Source organism: Cavia porcellus, unplaced genomic scaffold (genome assembly GCF_034190915.1).
Source record: "Cavia porcellus strain 051 isolate PalLab524CR breed Dunkin Hartley unplaced genomic scaffold, mCavPor4.1 scaffold_22, whole genome shotgun sequence".
Lineage (NCBI taxonomy): Eukaryota > Metazoa > Chordata > Mammalia > Rodentia > Caviidae > Cavia > Cavia porcellus.
In genome coordinates this window covers 18,302,732-18,323,008 of record NW_026947505.1, presented here as the reverse complement: position 1 = coordinate 18,323,008, position 20,277 = coordinate 18,302,732, and the positions used below count along the sequence as shown (strand labels likewise).

Genomic DNA, 20,277 nt, shown 5'->3' with positions numbered 1-20,277 from the left:
CAGTACACTGGATTTACCAAAAGCTTTATGGAGAATTGCTGCAGATGACTTTGGAGAGGTAACAGGGGTCTTTATAAATGTTCAGATTACAAAGAATTTGGCTACTAAACTGTAGGCAAAAGGCAACTCACACAAGTCTTCACCTAAGAAAACATTGCTGGTCTTTAGAAAGATCATTTCAGTTCAGTGAGGACAGAAATGGCAGAAGAGTCCTGCAGAAAGACTGGTTAGTTGCTCTCTATCATTGCAGGGTCAGCATACAACATCTGCATTTAGAGTCAGTGTCACATGAGGTTAAACTTAATCTAGGGACAAATATTTAATTGATTGAATACAGAAACTATTTTTTTTTGTCTTTTTCGTTTTTATCGGTGCCAGGGATTGAACTCACGACTGCCTGCTTGCAAGGCAGGCGCTTATGCCGCTGAGCTAAATCCCCAGCCCCTGAATACAGAATCTTAAAATGAGAAGTTCAACATATTTGCTTACAAACTCCTTTCAAACATTTTCTGGTTTCTGTGGAAAACCTTTTACTGGTGCTCGCTGGTGTTTAGGAAGAATTCCAGAAATCTGATGATTGTGGAGGACAGTGAATTAGATACCAATATTTTCAGTCCATAATGGAGAGGGGAGTTTGTGGGAAGGGCTGATTATTTGGACAGCATGAAAGGAAGTCACTGAGCGAAATGAGAAGGATGGATGTATGAGTAGCATTCAGAAAGCAGAGGGAAGCTTCTGCCTCTCCATCTCCTGGTGGCCTTATGATTCTTTGGAGACATCTGCAGAAGTGGTGTATTGTCACAGTATGTTGCAGCTTCAGCTCCCATGAGGAGCGCTTTCTTCAAATGGAGATTTTTAGAAATGAATAACAGGACATGTAAAAGTGGGTCTGTGAGTGTCCACATAGAAGGAGAACTCGATGGCATACAGCTCAGAAAAGATGTATGAGGCAGTAAAGATTTTCATTTAGGGTAGGAAAGGAGGGAGGAGGGTCTCTAATTCTCATTGATTTTACATTCGCTGTATTTTGTGACCCCACCTCGTATACACATAGAAAGAATAAAGATTATTTGATTTTGTTCTTCATAACAACAACTTTAAGTACACTTACTTAGTGTAGAGTCTATTCAGAACTACTGTCAGTCACAGTTTTATGGATAATGATCCACTGGCTTTTATGTCACTGACGTTAGAGGACTTCCAATTGAATGGAGAGGCTCTCAGTTAGTACTCTATGGAGGTTCCTCAGCTACTTGTAGCTCATTTATTCTGCTAATGTTTACATAATCTTCACAAGTAACCCATACTGAAAGTAGAAATAATAGTTGCTATGATGCTTTTGAATGAGAACAAGTATACAGAGCCTGATAGATTTAGCAAATAATGTAAATGGATTGCAATCTATAATACAGCATGCTGACTTCAATAAAAGCTCAGATATTGACTGACTTTTCCAATTTGTCATTTGTCACTAATTGGGGACCTTCTCTGACCAGTATACTTTACTGATTTTTAAAAATAACAAAATAATGAGAATTTCATAAAGTATTTGTTCCCTAACCACAGAGCAAGGCAATCACAGTGTGAAAAATGTTAATTTTGAATAAATGATCAATACTTGTAATAGAAAAAAAATCAATAGAGAGAAGTGAAAGCCACTAAATGTAAATTTTATTAATTAATAAATCAAGTTTTATGTGTAGAAAGCTCTATAAAGCAACAACTGAGTGATGACAAGAGGAGTTATTTGTTTTCCTAAATATGTAAATTAATGAAGGATTATAGAGGACCGGGTTTTGATTTTTCATTATGATTTAATAAAAGTCTAAGCTTTAGAGCTGAATTCCAATCACATTATCAATTTTAACTTTGTAAATGTAAAAAGTACATCTTCTTGTACTTTCTTCATCTGTAAATTATAATTTACATAGTTTGATTGTTGGGGTGTTGAATTACATGTAGAAAAATGAAAGCTTCTGAATCAACATTACCCTGTATCTGTAATCCTTTATCCCATTTTGCCCTCATTCATTTACTCCTGTGATGAGACTTGATATAATCCTAGTCTGTATTTTCTAAGCATATAAAGTAGGATAAAGCGGTTTACTATTTTTCCTTTGGGCTCACTCTCATAATTACTTAGGCCTGAGACCATATAGTCTGGCCATCTCACCTCTGCTCCTGTGGGGCATGGGAAGCAGGATACGTGGAGTCTTCTCCATACCTGTAAATGGAACTCAAGGTCATGGCAAAGGTCAGGGCAAGTCAGTAAAGACCACAGGGAAGGGCTGACAGTGCCCCACCCCAGGAAATATCCTGCATGTTGGCCTCCGAAGGTTGGGCCACGTGAAGAGCATGCTTGCTTCACGGGCTGGATGGGGCTTGGCTACCTAACTGCATTCTACTGGGAGCTGCGAGATAGACTGAGTTTTGCCTTTCTAAAAACAGAATGCCCAGCATAAATCCTCCTGTTTACTCCCTACTGTTCTAACTACAGATTAAACTTTTAAGGAGCTGAAAATAAAGCTAAGCAAAAAAAAGTCCTAGCAATGAAAACTAAGCAGTGGTTTGTATATGCATGCATACCTCGGTGTAGTGTACATTCATACACTGTGCCACTGTGGGTGTTCTTTCTCTACTCTGGATGCTGCTGCAATTGAGTTTGCTTCTGGACAATTTTATGATCTTATACGATACAGCAATTAGATGCCAGTGCTCACAGCTTTGACATTGTTCTAAGCCTTCCATGTCAGGTCCACACTCCTGCCTCTTTCCACTCCTTCTGCCTGATATATAGTGGGGTGTGGGGGGGGGGTGTGGGTGGGTGTGTGCTCCTCATTTTCTATCAGATAAGCTTTTATTTTATCTCCAAAATTTAGCTCAAGAGAACTTCTTGTAAATAATCCCAAATCTTTTACTATTTGACATAGTATGTGCTCAAAATATATTGGGTGGAAGATCAATTGTGATGTCATTAAACAGAGGTCTGCAAAGTGCAAATACTAAACACACATGCAGCGGACCAGACTTGGAATAAAGATTTCCCTTAACAGGAAGTGCAACACCTGCAACTGAATTCCCAGGGGGTATACAAGGCCTCCCCATTCCCCTCACCCAGAAGAGAAGGACATCTGAGACTATCTATGGAGCCCAAACACTGTTATTGTATCCAAGAAAGAAGGTGCGACACAGGACCGTGACTGTATGGTGATTTGTTTCTGGCAAGACAGGGCTGTGTATTGTGGTTTTGTGGTGTAAAAGGCAATAGAGAAGGATTTTCCAAAATCTTGTATCGTTCTCTATTTTCTTAATTTGGAATAGGAAGGAATTGTGACAACTGTCTGTGTAAATGACAATCAGAGCACAGACTGACAATGAAGAACACAGGTGCACAGTTGTTCAAAAATTTTGCACGTTAGTTGAGTTTAACACTGAATATAAAATTGCTAAAACTGAGATTTACCTTTTATCAATAGAGATCAACAACTCAAACTAAGGTCTTTTATCAATAACATGAAAAATGTTTTAAAGTGTCTGAGGAGAAAAACCTTTTTTCTAATTTAATATCAGACTTTGAAAATTAAGATAAAGCCTTCAATTCCATTTTTTAAGACTTGGAGAGCAAAAAACAATTGTTTCTCTGGCTATGTGTGGTATTTATGTGGTGTACTGAATCAAGTCAGATATTTAATTACCACTTATTGCTTCGTTTTGGATTAATTTAATGCTCTGAAAAATAGCCTACCTTAATTACATTTTAAAATACAGCAGAATCAAAAAGGCAGACATGGGTGATCCTAGCAATTGAGAGGCTGAAGCAGGAGGACTGCTGGAAATCTGAGGGCATGGTGAGTAGAAGGCCAGCCTGGACTATATTGCAAGGCCCAGTCTTGAACCCCAAAAGCAAACAAAGAAAAATAGTAGTAATAAAGCATTAACAAATCAATTAAATAACACGGAGCAAAATCATAATTTTGTTTCTGGCTCACACCCTTCTTTGGTCTATGTTTTACAGGTTTATTCCCCGCTGTCCTGAATCTTGCTTCCAATGCACTCATCACAACCAACGCAACATGTGGAGAAAGAGGACCTGAAATGTACTGCAAGCTGGTGGAGCACGTCCCTGGGCAGCCTGTGAGGAACCCCCAGTGTCGGATCTGCAATCAAAACAGCAGCAATCCGTACCGTACGTATTTTATATGAATTTCTATGTCACCATGATACAACAGAGAGATTTTAGCACAAGGTGCATTAGCTTCAGAGAGCATGCATTGCTAAGAATTTCTAGACCTTTTCTTTCACTGAGTGTCTTCGTGATCCCAACATCACTTCGAGGTTCCTTATCTGTACCAGGCCCTGTGGTTGGTGAAGACTGCTTAGCTGAACATCCATGGCAATCACTGGATTTCTGTCTCCCAGGGTGAGATTTAAAGATGTGGTTATTCGCTCGGGCTTCAGTTGTTCCTTGGTTGCTTATGTGCCAGGTCCTGTGCTTGAGATTCAAGAGGCATAGCCTTGATTCTTGGCATCCGTGAGAGGACCAAGGAGCGAGAAGCTGCCTGTTGCTCTCTGGTGTGACAGGTTAACAGGAAAGAATGAGCACAGGACCTGCAGAAGAGGTGGGCGGAACAGATTCAGTCTTAGTGGATGCGAAGGCTCACAGGAAGTTAGAACCAAGCTGGTGAACATGCAGGGGGAGCAGTAGAGCAAGGAAAGGGGCGAGGCAGGGGGAGAAGAAGCAGTGTCAGGAGGAGTGATCAGAATAAACAGAACCCTTTCTCAGGGAGCTCGACTAAAATTGTCAGAGGGAGAGCCGAGCGAAGATTGGTCACAGTCTTCCCAGTCCTAGGAGTGCTTTAAAGAGAAATGCCATGCAGGGACCTTTGACTGCCTCTGTGAAGCACGTAGAAATTTAGACTCATTCGTGAATTTATTCAGCATTTAAGTGGAGTGATAGGGAGCATGCAAATTCTATATAAATGGCAAGGTCCTCCAAGGATTCCTGGGAAAAGGTGGGCCATATGCTCAAAAAGCACCAGCTAGTTGGACTAAATGAGGGAAGGCCATTGTAGAGGGAATGGCATTCATAAATCTTTAAAGTATGAAAAGGCGAGGTTTACTCCACGAATCCTAAGTAATTTATTATAATGTGTAATGAATTTGAATGGCAACAGGAAGAATGGTACTAGATAATTTTTAGAGGAAGATATTGATTTAGGGATGTGCAGTAGACAATTATTGTGTGTATCATCTATCTTTACCTATCTGTGTATGTATGTATATATATATATACGTATATATATATATATATATATATATATATATACACACACACACACAGAAAAAAGCTAATAAAGTGAATATATAATAACAATTACGGTAGGTCATGGGAAATAAAGACTCATCATTTATATTGTTTTAAAATTTACTTAGTTAGACCTTTCTTGTCTCTCCGTAAGAGAATAATTTTTAGAGCAACAAAATTAAGAAGATACAGAGATCTCCCAATGTCCCCTGTGCCAACAGATACATGATCTCTTCCATCACCAATACCCACCTTGAGAGTGATATCTTTTTAATGATTGATAAACTTTTGCTAACATATTCTTATCACCTTCAGTTTGCATTAGGGCTCATACTTGGTTGTATGCATTCTGTGAATTTGGACAGAGTTATAACAAAATATATCCATCATTCTAGTATTGTATAGCATAGTTTCTTAACTCTTTTTTTATTTAAAACATATGAAGAAAAGTTTCTCTCAAAATTTGCATGTTTTAGTTACCTAAGGAAAATTGGAAGCATTGTGGATTTTTCTTAGATCCAGATAAGGAGAGCAATACATATCTCTATTGTGGTTAATGTAGGGACACAGAAATTAAAATATTTGGAGACACTCTATAATAATATTAATAGGTTGGTACCTTCATGATTAACTTGATTATCATGGAATGTTAGCAAAAAGCTAAGAAATCTAAGGAGGCCACTGGAATGAATCAGTTTTAATCACCAATTAATGTCAAGTATGCTCATTGCTGTGCTAAGCGTAGAGGAGCCAGGCTTGGTGTACAAACTCCATGGTTTATTGTTTCTTGTATGTAATCATAAGTTCAAAGGGCCTGTGTCAGAGCCCTGGGAAAATATTACAAACTAAGGAAAATTGACAAGTGGAACCCAGGGAGAGGATGAAGAAAAACGGCATTCAAGGCAAGATATCAGAGCCAGGCATGGTTATGGTGAGGAAAGGAAGAATTCTCAGGAAGAAAGTAATGCACACCATTAACTTCTTTTAAGTTATGGAGCAAGACACCAATGCCATAGATTCCCCTTGAATTGGACAGCATGAGAAATTGTGGGTCATGGGTCCCCTTGTTAAAGAGTTGACTAATATTGAAGCAGAAGAAGGAAGAGATGTAGAAATGTTTACTGAACTGTCTGGGTACAAACAGAATAGAGGACATTGGCAAAGGAGAATGGGGGGGGGGTTTCCAAGGACAGGAGACTTGAACAGGTTTGGATGACAAGGGGAAAAGCCCAACACAGTGGAAGACCAAGTGCTCACAGAGGCGATGTTTGTTTTGAGGTAAAAACGGGTAGACCATTAAACATAGGTTTTTAAAAAAGCTTAAATTATGAGATTAATAACATTTAACTGAAAAGATTGGAAATAAGGAAGCGTAAGTAGTAGCCAGCAGAAGGGAGTGGTTAGTAAGAAATGATCTAGACTTCCTTATTAAGCTGCGTGGCTGGGTTATTTGCTCAGGGAAAGACGCAGCTAAATCTAGATTTGCTTTTTAGAGGAATGGGAAGAGATGTCTAGGCTGTGTGAGGGCCGGGTGAGGGTCCCATTGTGGAATAAAGTGCAAGAAGAAAATATCTGGACAGATCTTCATGGAGTATTTCAGGCAATGTGGAATAAGGTGACAAGAAAAACCAAAGCATGACCAGGAAAGAAGTGAATTGATAGACTTGAATTTTAGCTTCATTAGAGAAGAAGCTGTAATCTGATGGAGAGAAACTACCATGAATTCAGGGACTGGCAGAATTAATGATTTCCAGCATGGACATAGTAATAGGGGAATGGTGGGCGGGGAGATGGTGTGGATGTGTAGCTATGGATGGATAGGAGGAGAAGGAGAATGGAATCAATAAAGCATATTAAATTAATATGTGTGCATGCACATACTGTATGTACATATCATTTATAATGTAATAAATAGCTGTTAAATATGATCATGTATATTATAGAATGTTATGAGTGTATGTTTATAGAAATATACACATGTAAATAAATAGATTTATATTTGTACAAAGAGGGAGAAAAGGAAGGCAGTGTGTACTATCACAGAGTCAGGCAAAATAATGCAAGGTCATAATGGAAATAATAGAGTGGAGACTTTTAATTGGAAAAACAGGTAAGATGCGGTTGCCACACTGAGTCAAAGTCCTGTTCTGTTATTCCCTTCAAAGTTCTTTGTTTAATATCCTTTGTGGCTCAGTGGAGGAGATGTAGATACACAATCCCACCCTATGTTATACTGAGGCACTGTGCCCCTTAACGTTAACTTTGTTTGCTAATTTGATGTATTTAGAGATTCCTAGTGATTGACTGGGTGAGTTGAGGGCACTCAACTCGCTCATAGGGTAACCCATTAATAAGTTAATCACTCAATGGGCTATTCAGAGATGGATCTAGTTGGGGGAAGTCGGTCATAGGGGCATGACCTCAGGGATTATAGTTTGTTCTTGGCCCATCACCTTCTGGTTATGTCCAGCATGCTTCGCTTCTCAGCCACTGGTAAGCTGAGCAGCATCCCTCCCTCACACCCTTCTGTAGTGGTGTCTCTGCCTTACACTCAGCCCACCATGAACTGAAACCTCTGAAACCACAAGCCACAATAATCCCTCCTCCTTTACGTTCTAAGCACCAACTCTTCTGTCCCAGCAACAGGAAAGCTGACAGATATAGGCACAGAATTCATCGATTGTTTTACTAAAACATGACACATATAAAGATTGATGTGTGTCTCTCCTTTTTTGCTTACTTATAGTGTTTTTAAGCTTCTCAAGCCCCAATTTGCTTTATTTTTAAATGATCTGGTTCTTTAAATTTCAAAATTATGTTTTGTCACTGAAAACCTAGAAAGAATAGAACCTACAATAATTAAATTTGAGCAGTAAACCATATGAATGTATATTCTTAAAAGCTGAAACAATAGAGAATAAAGATTCCACAAATTTAATGAACTTCTAAAATAAATCTGGATGGACTACACTTAATTACTATAGAAAACAATAAAACTTGAACTTCTGACTGTTAATAGATTGTACTTCCCAATAAAATAACAGCAGTGTAAAAGTTTTACCTCAGTGATTCCCTAACCAGTTTTCAATTGTCGTTAGCCCTCGGATTGACTTGTAGCTCAGCCCTGTTGAGGCTATTATACATTTCTATCCTTTTTTAAATATGGGAACTCTGCCAACAATTAGTATTTGCAAATTAATTATGATTCAGTTTTTAGAATGGGGATTATGGTTAATTGTTGATTCATCTCCCTGTTCTCCTTTTTATGATTAATTCTCACATCAATTTGACCTGAGGTGGCAGGTATCAAAATTTCCAATTAGCTTTTCTCACAATTTCCTAAAAGCTGTGAATTCCATTTGGTAATGTGATTGTGTGTGTGTGTGTGTGTGTGTGTGTGTGTGTGTGTGTGTGTTTAATATTATATGTTAAACCTAAAAACTATGTAGAACACTTAAGAAACTGCTTGGGGAGTGTTTGCTGTGACATTTACTTTTTTTGGTAAGTGATGCCAGCAATATTTCACTTATTCTAACCCCTAACATGCCAATTTCAGTGCCCCTCACACCACTAGGGACTTTTAAAAATATTTAGTTATGCTTCTGGTGTCTGCTGTCCTTATAAAGACAACACCTTTTCTGACTTCCACAGAATTCATCTAGCACTAATTATTAAATATACTCAGCAATTTCACTTTTTAAAATGAGACAGGCTGCCTCATCTCAGTGAACTGTTAGTGACATAAGACTTGATGTAAAATAAGGTCTATCCAGCTGTTTTGCTAAATTAAAATTTTACCAATAAAAATGAAATGTTATCTTGTCTTATGCACTCATTTTGAGATTTAGATTTTAAATATCATACCATAGATAAGTCAAAAAGTTAGTTTTAGGCTATAAAAGATTATTTAAATAAAGTTAATATATAATAAAATTCTCACATATCTAAAAAGGCAAACCTTAGGAATATTCAATTTGTAATAAAACATTTTCAATTAAAGATGATTTTGTTTTACAATTAGATTCACTACGTGAGGAATTTAGCTTCCCTTGATTTTTATTATTTTCAGAATTTTTGTTCAGTGTAAAGTTTCTCTAGTTAAAATTCATATTGATATATATCTTGAACAGATGTATAATTTATTTTATGTATATGCACAATAATATTTTGATTATTAACAGCTGCAGTATTCTTTGGTAACCCTATGAGTAAAAGGTTCTCATTCAAAAATACTTTAGCTGGTCAGTGGCAAAATAAATAAGTAAGAATAGCATGCCACATTTTAAATGTAACTAAAAATAATTGTCCTTTATTTCAATATTATAATGAAAACACTTGGGTTCTAAATGTGTGTTAATTTTTGAGATACAACTTATGCTATATCAAATTGTAGTAAAAATAGATCTGTGGTTACTCTTACTAGGAAAAATAATTTCACAAATCTCTCACATGAATTTTATTGAAATCTTACATTTCTTAAAGTTAGACATCTAGACACCACTGATCTGAGTGGAGTGTACTTTTCCTGTTTCTAGGATGTCACAGAGTTTAAATGATTGATCCATGGTCAATTAAGTACTAAATGGCAGAAGCAGAAGTTGGTCTGTTTTCATATGCCAATCCTCGTATTTCAACTTTTGTGGAAGAGAACAAAAAGGAATTAATATGTCCTATGTACCTTTTACCATGAATATAATAATTGTGTACTATAAACATGTCTTAGTAAACAAGTTTTATGCCCTTATTTATTAGAATATATCATTGTCATTCAGATATATGGGTTATTGAATTATGTAGCAAATTGAGAGGCCATGATGGCTTCTCTCAGTGATGTGATTTGATCATTATTTGAGACATTTTTTTCAATTATAAAGTAGCATTGTGTCCTAATCCAAAAGGTTATTCATAAACCATTCCTTTGAAAACATTTTTTTCCAGGGAATAAATTTCCCTGTGCAAGTTCTCCTGACTGATACTGTAAAGCATACTTAAACCATAATGAACAGACGACACCAGGGAAGCTCAGTTCTTCATGGTTTGCCTGTCTAAGAGCAAATGTGCTAACTTTCAAATGAGCTGTACAAAATTCAGATACAAGTTCATGACAGCCCAGGGAACAGAAGCAGTGCCATCAACAGCAATCTTTACCACAGCCATCCTCACCCACCTGAAGGCTGGGCCTGCTGAGACCAAGAGAAGGAGAAAAGAAACAGAACTTATGCTGCTTAAAAATGAGAGATAAAGACTGGAGGCATAAATCTCAGAAAGCAATCAAAAGTAACGGCACTATTATTTGGAGGAGAGGGGACCCCTACCTTCTGAGGCTTGTGGAAAGGAAAGAACTCCGGGGTTCTCAGCATCTGTCCTTTCCTGCTTTTCTTTCTCCAGTCCTCCCTTTGATTCTCACAAGTTCTCCTCTCAACTCTCTGGAAGATGAGTGAGAGAGGACCCCTGTTTGTGTTGGTAGGATGGAATTTTTTTTGTTGTTGTTTTTCCTTGCTTGCTTGTCATTATTCTAAATACCTTCATATTATAGAGTTACTGATGATGGGGCCAGGCAAATTGTGGATGGGATTCACAGGGTATCTTTCACTGTATTTTAAAATGGTAGAAAATAGCAAGTTAAAGACATGTGGGGAGTCCCATAGGAGGCATGTGACAGCATTTTATATTAAAACCGGATGCCTATTGGATTGCTTAAGTCGTGGCAATAAAGAATGTGTCACAAGAACGAAACTTCACATGCATTTCACCTGCAATTCAGGATGCTACATTTCTGTTAACAAAGTTGATGACATACTAGAGCTGTCTCAGAAGAGTTTTTGCATTTAGGAATGATTGACACATCAATTGGATTTCAATGATTTCTTCACACTTAATTTCTGTATTTATATTTGAAGTTGCCCAGTTTAGTTGATGTTGCCTACTACAATGTACAATGCTATGAAAAATTCATTATTAAAAGAAATTCAATTGAATGTATGAATTGCTCTTATTAAAGTTTCATAGCCACGGAGGATTGTTTTAACTCAATTTTGCTTTTTCTTCTGTACAGAAACAACTATAAACTAATCATATGATCTTTTTTCTCCTCCTTTTTCACTCCGCTGCTGCCTCCATAGAGAGACACCCTATTACAAATGCCATTGATGGCAAGAACACTTGGTGGCAGAGCCCCAGTATAAAGAACGGGATCGAATACCATTATGTGACAATAACCCTGGACTTACAGCAGGTAGAGTGCCTCTTCTCATTTTCCACTTTTGAAACTGCATCTTGCATTTGTCATTTGCTTATCTGGTATCTTCTTGTTGAAAAGATATACCTGCTTATCGCCCTCCTTTATTTTTCTTGACCACGTAAACAAAGGGTCTTTTGTTGGGTGTATAATCACTGAGAAGTATTTTGCACTTATTTCCAAAATACAAGTAAAGTGCATCTGTGTGACTGGTTTAGAAATTAGCTTGGAGCTTAATCGACATGAAGTATTTGGAATTAATGATGAAAATATGGATCAACAAAATTTCATAGGGAGGAAAGAGTTCCATTTTTAACTTTTAAAACCTTGCAGTGTTCCACTCTGCTGATGGTGTGCACTTAAAGGTTCTTGGATAACAAGGCTCTTGAGTAAATTGCCTCTCATTACTGAGTTGAGCAAGCTGTGACAGTTGAGTCTTGAATTAAACTTGGGCCACTAAACAAGGTAACAAGCCTCGTAGTTACATAAAATTGATGTTGGAAGTCAGAGTTTGTGTTGCACAGCCCTGGATGTCTTGTATGCCTAATTTCCTTCTCTCTATTCCGAATGGTGGTCAGACCAGGCTGAAGTTATTAATCACCCTAAATCACCTACAAGTAGAGTTAGGATAGGACTGAAAAAAACGCTCCCATATTTTATAGTTACTAGGAATATGAAGTTTAACTGACCAAAGGCTGAGACTAGATGTTTTGAACTTAGATGATCTCTTTGATTCAGCCTGTTTCTCCTTCGTGCTTTGCTATCTGTGAAGGAAAGAAACTCAGCCATTCTTTCCTGGACCACTGTGGAGAGAGAGCAGCAAAAGTGTTTAGAGATGGGCCTAGGGGAATGGTCAAAATAATGACATACCTCATACTGCCGAACTCATGGTTTTTAAAGGTTGCCATGGTAGGGAAAAGCACCAGCCAGTGACACCAGGCAAGGGACACAACCTTGCTCCTCCAGGTCTCGGACTATTTTGTTGAGAACCACAGACGGTTGGAGAATGAGCAAGCTGGGGCTCCTCAGGACCTGAGAAACTGGGTGGCATGACTGCAGTTAATACCCAGTTGCATGGATTTATTTCCACCTATACCAATATACGGCAGCTGAATGTCAACCCAGAGTTAATGATATTCCCCAAGAAGTCTCAGCATATTGTTGAGGAGTGGCAAGGCAAACTACCGCACTGATCAATCATGCTTTAAGCCAATTAATCCTGTGCTCGGATTCCCAGGAGATCCCAGCCTCAAATTGGACCTTATCCCTCCCAGATAGAGACAGTTTGGTCCCTTATCGACTGCAACATTCTCTCCCTTCTGGTGATCATTGCTAGTCTGCCTTGCCAATCAAGCGTGAGTCTGCTGCCCATTGACCCAGATCATCTCCCAGGATAGGGAATCAATAAATAGTGATGGTTTATTGCTCTGGGTTACTCTCTATTTATTCTTTTAGATTACACATGGAGCCAGAAAGTCAATTATTAATATAATTTGCACAAATCACTTAAGCTACCGTTTGAGCTTGACCACAATATTATTTATTTGCTATCAAACATAGCGGGATATTTTCTTTCTAATTTACAGCTGGACCATGCAATCACAAGTCTTTGATAAATCATTTTTTTCTGACTTGCCTGTCATTAATTTAGTAAGTCAAAGGGCTCTCCTGAAGAGGTGTTTTTTTTTTGTTTGTTTGTTTTTTTTTTTATTTGCAGGAAAGGCTGTTTTAATTTCCTAAATTTGCTTTGCATCCCTGCTCATCCATTCCTGCCTAGTATTCTAACACTTATGATGTGGATTTGTTTCTCTGTTAAATCTTCCTCCCACACAGCACAACAGCCTTAAAATGGATATTCCAGGGCATCTTTTAGAGTTTAGTAATCATGGTATGTCATAGAGTTCTGTTCAGAATCAAAGTCTACAAGACTACCTTGGCTGGAATTTGCCAAAGGGAATTCTACATAATGTAAATGCTCTAAGCTCTCATATTCTAAATTGGTGCCCAGCCTTATCCTTATTTAATTTAGACTTCACATCTTTTTTACAAATCATCCTGTGTGTTTATAATAAGGGAAACACATTACACAATGAATAAATGCTTACTTCTACTTGTCTCAGGGTTATAATTCAGTGAGTTATTTAATGATGCATGAATTCAAGCGGGTTTTATAAGAAAAGACTTTTTTATGGAATTTTTTGGACCAAAAGAGGTTTCACACTTCTGATTTGGCCTTAGATATTTGAATAATAAACTGTGGACACACTAATTCAGCCATGGAACAAATCTAAAAGGGGGAATATTCTAATACTTTAGCAACAGAAAATGTGGATATCCTTTGTGATGTTCCTTATATCACACAATAATCCTTTAAGGCAGCTGGTATTGTAATTGTTATTTAACAGCTGATGAACACTGAGTCTAATTTAAGTGACCTGGGGATAGATGTCATCCTCAATATCATCTTCAAATGCAAACTATGCCAATATTTTTAATGGGAATCCTAGAGAGTTTATTAAAACTTTTTTTCACTATATTTTTGAAGGATCCATACATAGTTTGAGTTAAAGAAATACCCCACTGTATTCTCTTTCTTTCTGTGGGAGAAGGTAGCCAACATATACTTTGGCACAAAATGCAGTTAGGTCTCTCATTTTTCTAGTACACAGTTTTATGCCTCTGAAATGGTGTAACTTCTTTCTCCTTACAGCATGAAAAATTGAAAACTTATTCAGTATTATTAGGTATTATCCAGCTGGGAGTCAAGGGAAATATTGTTGTAAGGAAAAGGCAAATATCTCCAAATGTTTATTTGTCATTGATTCAGCAAGAGGTTTGACCATTTATTAGTTTTTTTAATTTTGAGATGTATGATACTTGACTTATGCAAGTGTTTTGTTGATGTGTACGTGATTCATCTCCTTTAATTACTACTTGAACTATAAACAACAATCATTAGATTGTCTTGATTAAATCATTAAAAAGATTATACTGGGAAATTTCTTTCCCATTTTAACATTCAAAATAAGCACTAGGAAAATAAGTCTCTTTTTCAGACGAAAGTATTTCCTTGTTTTATAAGCAGATTGTTCTTAGACATTTTCTGCTAAGAGATTATTAACTTTTCCAAAGTCTATTTACTCAAACATATCTTGAAAAGATGATTTAATCATGCTGTGCCTCAATATATAAATTAGCAGAATAAATATCACAGTATCATGGCAAGAAATTTGAAATAATGATAATAGCAGTATAATAACTAAATTCCATCTGGCAATTATAGCCATTATTAGGATCTAAAATTAACATAAACTTAAACAGAAGCCTAAATGTTCCAGTGATATACACACAAAAACCAATGAAAATGGCACATAAAAATAAGCAGTTTAAAGGATAATAACCAAGATTCAAGAATAGTAAAATGCCCAAAACGTCCTAATTTAGTCTTTTTTCCAACAAGATATCATGAGAATAATATGATGTTTTATCTTATTCTATGAAATTTTTAATATGGACATTTTCTCAATCCTGTCCTTTGATTTGTTTAAGAGAAAAGCTGATTGGTTTAAAATAGAATGCACAGAGGAGCAGTTTTCTAGTAGACTTTGTAAATATCTGTTGATACAATGGTGATTCCTCGGTAGCCCTGGAATGCTGTGGAATTAGTTACACTTGGGTGCAGGAGTCTTTTCCAGTTTTAAGCAGTCTACTTCTATTCCTGATTCCTGAACACACTTTTATCAAATAAGATTTTCTTACAGAGTCAGAGGTTGTATATACCATGTGCTTGACCTAATTGTTTCATCCATTGGAAGACACATATTTAGGGCAATGTGTTAACAATTTTAAAATAATTATACTAAGAAGGATGATGAATTAGTATTTCTATATACATATATTATGCTTTCATAATCTAGGTGGTTATCAAAGACAATATTTTTCTTAAGGCCTGACTCATTAATGTAGTGGTTGAATCTATACCTATTAAAACAGCGTGAAATACATTGAAGCACTTCATTGAGTCATTTTAATATACTAAGATTGATTAGTTTTTATGCTGAAAGATCATTTTCATCTCATATGAAATTTTTAGTTTTTCCACACTCTTCTTATGTGTTTTGTTGTTTAAGTTCAAATTGCAGACTATTTTCAAATACATGTAATTGAACAAATAACTGAATTAATAGTCAAGAAAACAATAGACTGAATTAATAGTCAAGAACTGAAAATAGTCAAGAAACAATAGACTGAATTAATAGTCAAGAAAACAAATTAAGAAGAATTTTTAAAACTATATCTTGAAATAAACAAAAATGAACAACAGTTACAGAGTTTAGGAAGTACAGCAAAAACAATTTTAAGAAGAAAGTTTAGTAGCAATAAGCATCTACATCAAAACAAATAAAAATGTTAAATAAACCACCAACTATTACATGATGTGATATTTTATGTACAGAAAACCCTAGGAAAAATATGTGAGAACTAATAAATTCAGCAAAGATGCAAGTTACAAAATGTCACAAAATATCAGTAGTATTTCTATGTATTATCAATGAATCTAAAAATGATATGGAGAAAATCATTTACAATAAAATAAAACAAAATCTTATATCTTATAATAAGTTAACCACACCTACATACTAGGTATATAAAAGATAAATAAAAAAGTAAAAAACATGTAAATAAGTGGAAAAATATCCTGTATTCACAGGTTGGAAAATTATATTGTGGAAGTTCCCATGCTTTAGCCCAAGATCTCTGTTAAAATTCCAGTGATAGTTTTATAGGAAAAAATTCTGAGTCTTGTATGAGACTACAAAAGACACTGAACAGTTGAAGCAACGTTACACACAGAGAACAGAGAACTAACCATTATTTAATTTGATGTCAATATATACTATGAACGTATAGCATAAAATAGTGTAATACTGGCATAAAAGATGCATAGAATAATAGAAGAGAAGATAGAGAGCCTAGAAATAAATCCACATATTAACAATCAACTGATTTCTGCTAAAGGTGCCAGGAAAACATACTAGGATAGAGCAATTTCTTCAATAAAAGGTGTTGGAAGACTGGTTATTCATGTGCAGAGTAATGAATAGAGACACTTACCTCACAATATATACAAAATTCACTCAAAGTGAGCTAAATTCTGGAACTTTATAAGAAAAAGTCATAGGGGGCAAATTTCTGTGACATTCATCTTGGCAATAATGATATTTTTGGAAATAAGTCCCCAAACACAGGCAACAAAATGGAAAATACACAAATGAAATGACATCAAATTAAAAAGCTTCTATACTGCCAAAGAAGCAATTAACATGGCTGTTCTTCAAATCACTGGATTGCTTCCTGGTACTTAAAACACTGCTGAAATGGTGACCAAAATCCTAACTACAGAGGCAGTAATAATCTGCTTGTTCAAATGCTCTGCAGAGGTGCACCTTGTTCAGTGTCCCAGAGGGATCTTCCATTAACAGAAAATCTGTCAGCCCTCTCAGTGAATGGGTCCTGACTCTAATCCTAAGGACAATGACCACTGTCAACTTCTACGGTGTGCGGAATGTCTGTCCCGAATGGCTCCCGCTCGACTCTCAACACAGCCATTGCAGCAACCGTCTGACTCAAAAAGCAGGTTCACTGACACCATCTAGTGACTTTCCCTCACATTCATTTCATTGAAGGCCATGAACGAGGCCTTGAGGGACCCTGTGCTCAGCTCCTTTTATTTCTAGCCACATGCACTGACCTGCACTCCTCACTTAACTGACTGCTTGGCTTCCTGTACCTTGACCACTGACCTGCAGCACCCCCTTGCCTCAGAGCCTCGTACTTACTCTTTCTGAGGGCTGTGGCTATCCTTTTTCCTCCTACCTGGCTTTTCCCCTCATCTGCTTGGGGTTCTTATCGAAGTATTGTGTTCCAGTGAGGGTCACTTACTGGCCTGCTTCCCTGCTTAGATTTTCTCCACAACATATACCACCATCTCACTTGCTGCAGGTATTTTATTATTCAGAGTCTTTATCTTTGCTTTCTGAAGGACATTTCATGAGGTTAAAAGTATTTGCTATTTCAATTTTTAAAATTTAATTCAATGTATTTTTAACTGATACATTAAGTACATGTTGTGCATAAGTTGTGCATATTAATGAGGCACCATTTTTCACTTTCTGTTGTTTTATTTTTTAATAGCCAAATTCTAAGCATTTAGAATATGGCTTGGAATACAGAGCAGTAGTCTCAAGACAGTCGATAAACGAATGAGTGAACAAGGTGAATCATCAATGTGTAATGTTATCTTATTCGATCTGAGAATTAAAGACAAGTACAAATAATCTCATTGTATTTCTTATGATAAATACACTGTTTGGATTTACTTGCTTTTAATTGAGGAAACACTCTTCAAGCCTCTGGTTAAGTGATGCTGGCATAGCCCATCTGAGCTGCTGTAGAACAGTCCCATAGATGAAGTGGCCATCAACAGCGGGCCTTTACTTCTTATGCTTCTGAAGGCTGACAAACTCCTGAGCAAAACACTGCTGGGCTGGGTATCTGATGAGACCCTGCTTGCTGGTGCGTAGATGGCAATCTTGCTGTAACATCACATGACAGATGGAACGAGTGAGCTGTCTGGGGCCTCTTTCATAGGGTGTTCATTCCAGCCAGAGGCTTCCTGCCTCTGGGGCTAATCACCTTTCAACGCCTCCCACCCTAATGCCATCAAGTCATGAATTTTCAGACCAATGTCCACTGTATAAAAAGCATGAAGTGAATCTTCCTGCATACTCTCTTTCTCAGCTTGGAATGAGCTTTAGTCTCCCTTGTCACCCTCCCTGCGACTTTGGCACCTGTTTTTACTTTTCTGGTAAAGGAGGTGTTATGGTTGATACATTGTGTCAACTTGAGAAGTTTTGAAGTTTAACTAGGAGATTCAGCAGGGAGCCAGGATTCTTTGTAAATATCCTCATCCTACTCAAAGGAGGGCAAAGATTTTCTGAGTGTGACACCTGCCCTCGAAGGAGATGTGGCCTGTGTACAGTACAAGGGAGGAAAAGAGGCTTACTCTTTCCCCTCTTTTACTCTGGTTGCTTTTGCTGTCTTCTGTTGCCTTGAAGTGTAACTCCAGCGCCATGCCATCATGCCTTGGAGCCAGCTGATTATGGATTGAAACCTCCACAAACAGTGATCTAAACAAACCTTTCCTTCCCTCAATTTGGTGTCGGATATTTTGTCCCAGCAATGAGAAGAAAGTAATGAAGACAAGATGTTTTAATTATTCTAACTCTTCTTTTGTCACAGAAAAACGTATGACCATCTTTTCTTCCAATTTATTGTTTCCAAGGGGGGAGAAAAAGTAGGTGTAAATAGTAAAGAAAGCATGTCACAGCCATGCTACAGTTTCAGTGAGACTTGGATATATATTTTGATTTAAATGCTGATACATTAAAATACAGCAACATCACAAAAATTTAAATATTAAAAGATGCACTTGTAAAGTCAAGATGACCACCCTGAAAAATTGTCCTTGAAGCTACACAATAACTTAGAGGAGTGTTACTTTAAAAGCAGGACAACAGTACATAAGGAAGAGATCTGCTAGAAGACTGTGGAAAGAAGACTGTGGAAAATATCCGTTAACATTTTAAATCATACTAATTCTGCTGTGGAAAGCCTGGGTAGGAATTCTCAAAATAGACTGAATGTGGGCAATTTTCACAGCTGTCTGATGGCTTCCACACACAAAACAACAGCTTTTCATCACTGGGGTGGGCTTTTGTGTATTTTATCATTTTATTTTTAGACTTTTAGTTCATACTTACTATATGTTAGTGTGCTTGTATATGCATCTACATCTTGAAACATACATATGAATATACCGATATTTCCTCTAATTGTAATATGTATGTATATATTTACATGTGGTTATTTTCTGGAAATTTGTCTACATATTATAGATGTAGTACATGTGTTTTGATTCTTAAATAAAATCTATTTTAAACATTATCCTGAGTTTCTAAAATACTAAAAGGCAAGAAGGTCCAGAATGAGGCTGAAGGGAAAGGAGGAGGTATGATCATATCCCAAGTTCCATCTTCTGACCCGCTGGACCATGGATCAATAAATTTACCTTAGTCAATTTGATCATCCACAAAACGAAGCTAATAGTACCACTGTGAAGTTAAGGATAAAGTCATGCAAGCAAAAAGCCTAACACATTGCTGTACATTTAGTTGATGCTCAATAAATAATATTTATTGGCCTTCTATACTTAATATCATGTTAAGTAGGGAACATAGAGGCCAATTGTGATGAAAATAAAGTAAAACATCAAACAAATGTTAGTATAAACTCAAAAATAGTTTAATTGGTCAGATAATTAGATGATACAGTGGACCCTTGACTTATGAATTAAATTTGTTTGTGAGGGCTGGTTGTAACTCAAGTTGGCAGTGAGTCAAGACTGTCTTTCCCATAAGAAATGATGAAACTATCCATGATGCATTTCCAACATCTCAAAGTGACCCTTAATTTACCTTTTCATAATAAAAGGTGGTTGTATACTGTGTGTAATTTACCAGAAACACAAATAATCTTCCTAGTGTATTCACCACAAAGTTATAGAATGTGCCTGGTTTGCCAGAAACAACAATTTCATCCTGTACTCACCATTCAAGTGGCCATCTTTGGCTTACAGGAAGGGAGGATGACATGGAAGGTGGTTACTGTTTGG

At 36.8% G+C, this 20,277-nt stretch overlaps 1 protein-coding gene across 6 annotated transcripts in view; it reads left to right on the top strand.

Moving 5' to 3' along the window:
- Positions 1–20,277, top strand: part of Lama2 (laminin subunit alpha 2) — a 553,946-nt gene that overhangs the window by 123,994 nt on the left and 409,675 nt on the right. For all 6 annotated transcript variants that reach the window (XM_063232872.1, XM_063232874.1, XM_063232873.1 and 3 more), the window contains exons 2-3: positions 4,016–4,186; positions 11,428–11,540. In XM_063232872.1, the coding sequence (XP_063088942.1) occupies positions 4,016–4,186; positions 11,428–11,540 (284 nt within the window). The remainder of the gene's footprint in view (positions 1–4,015; positions 4,187–11,427; positions 11,541–20,277) is intronic.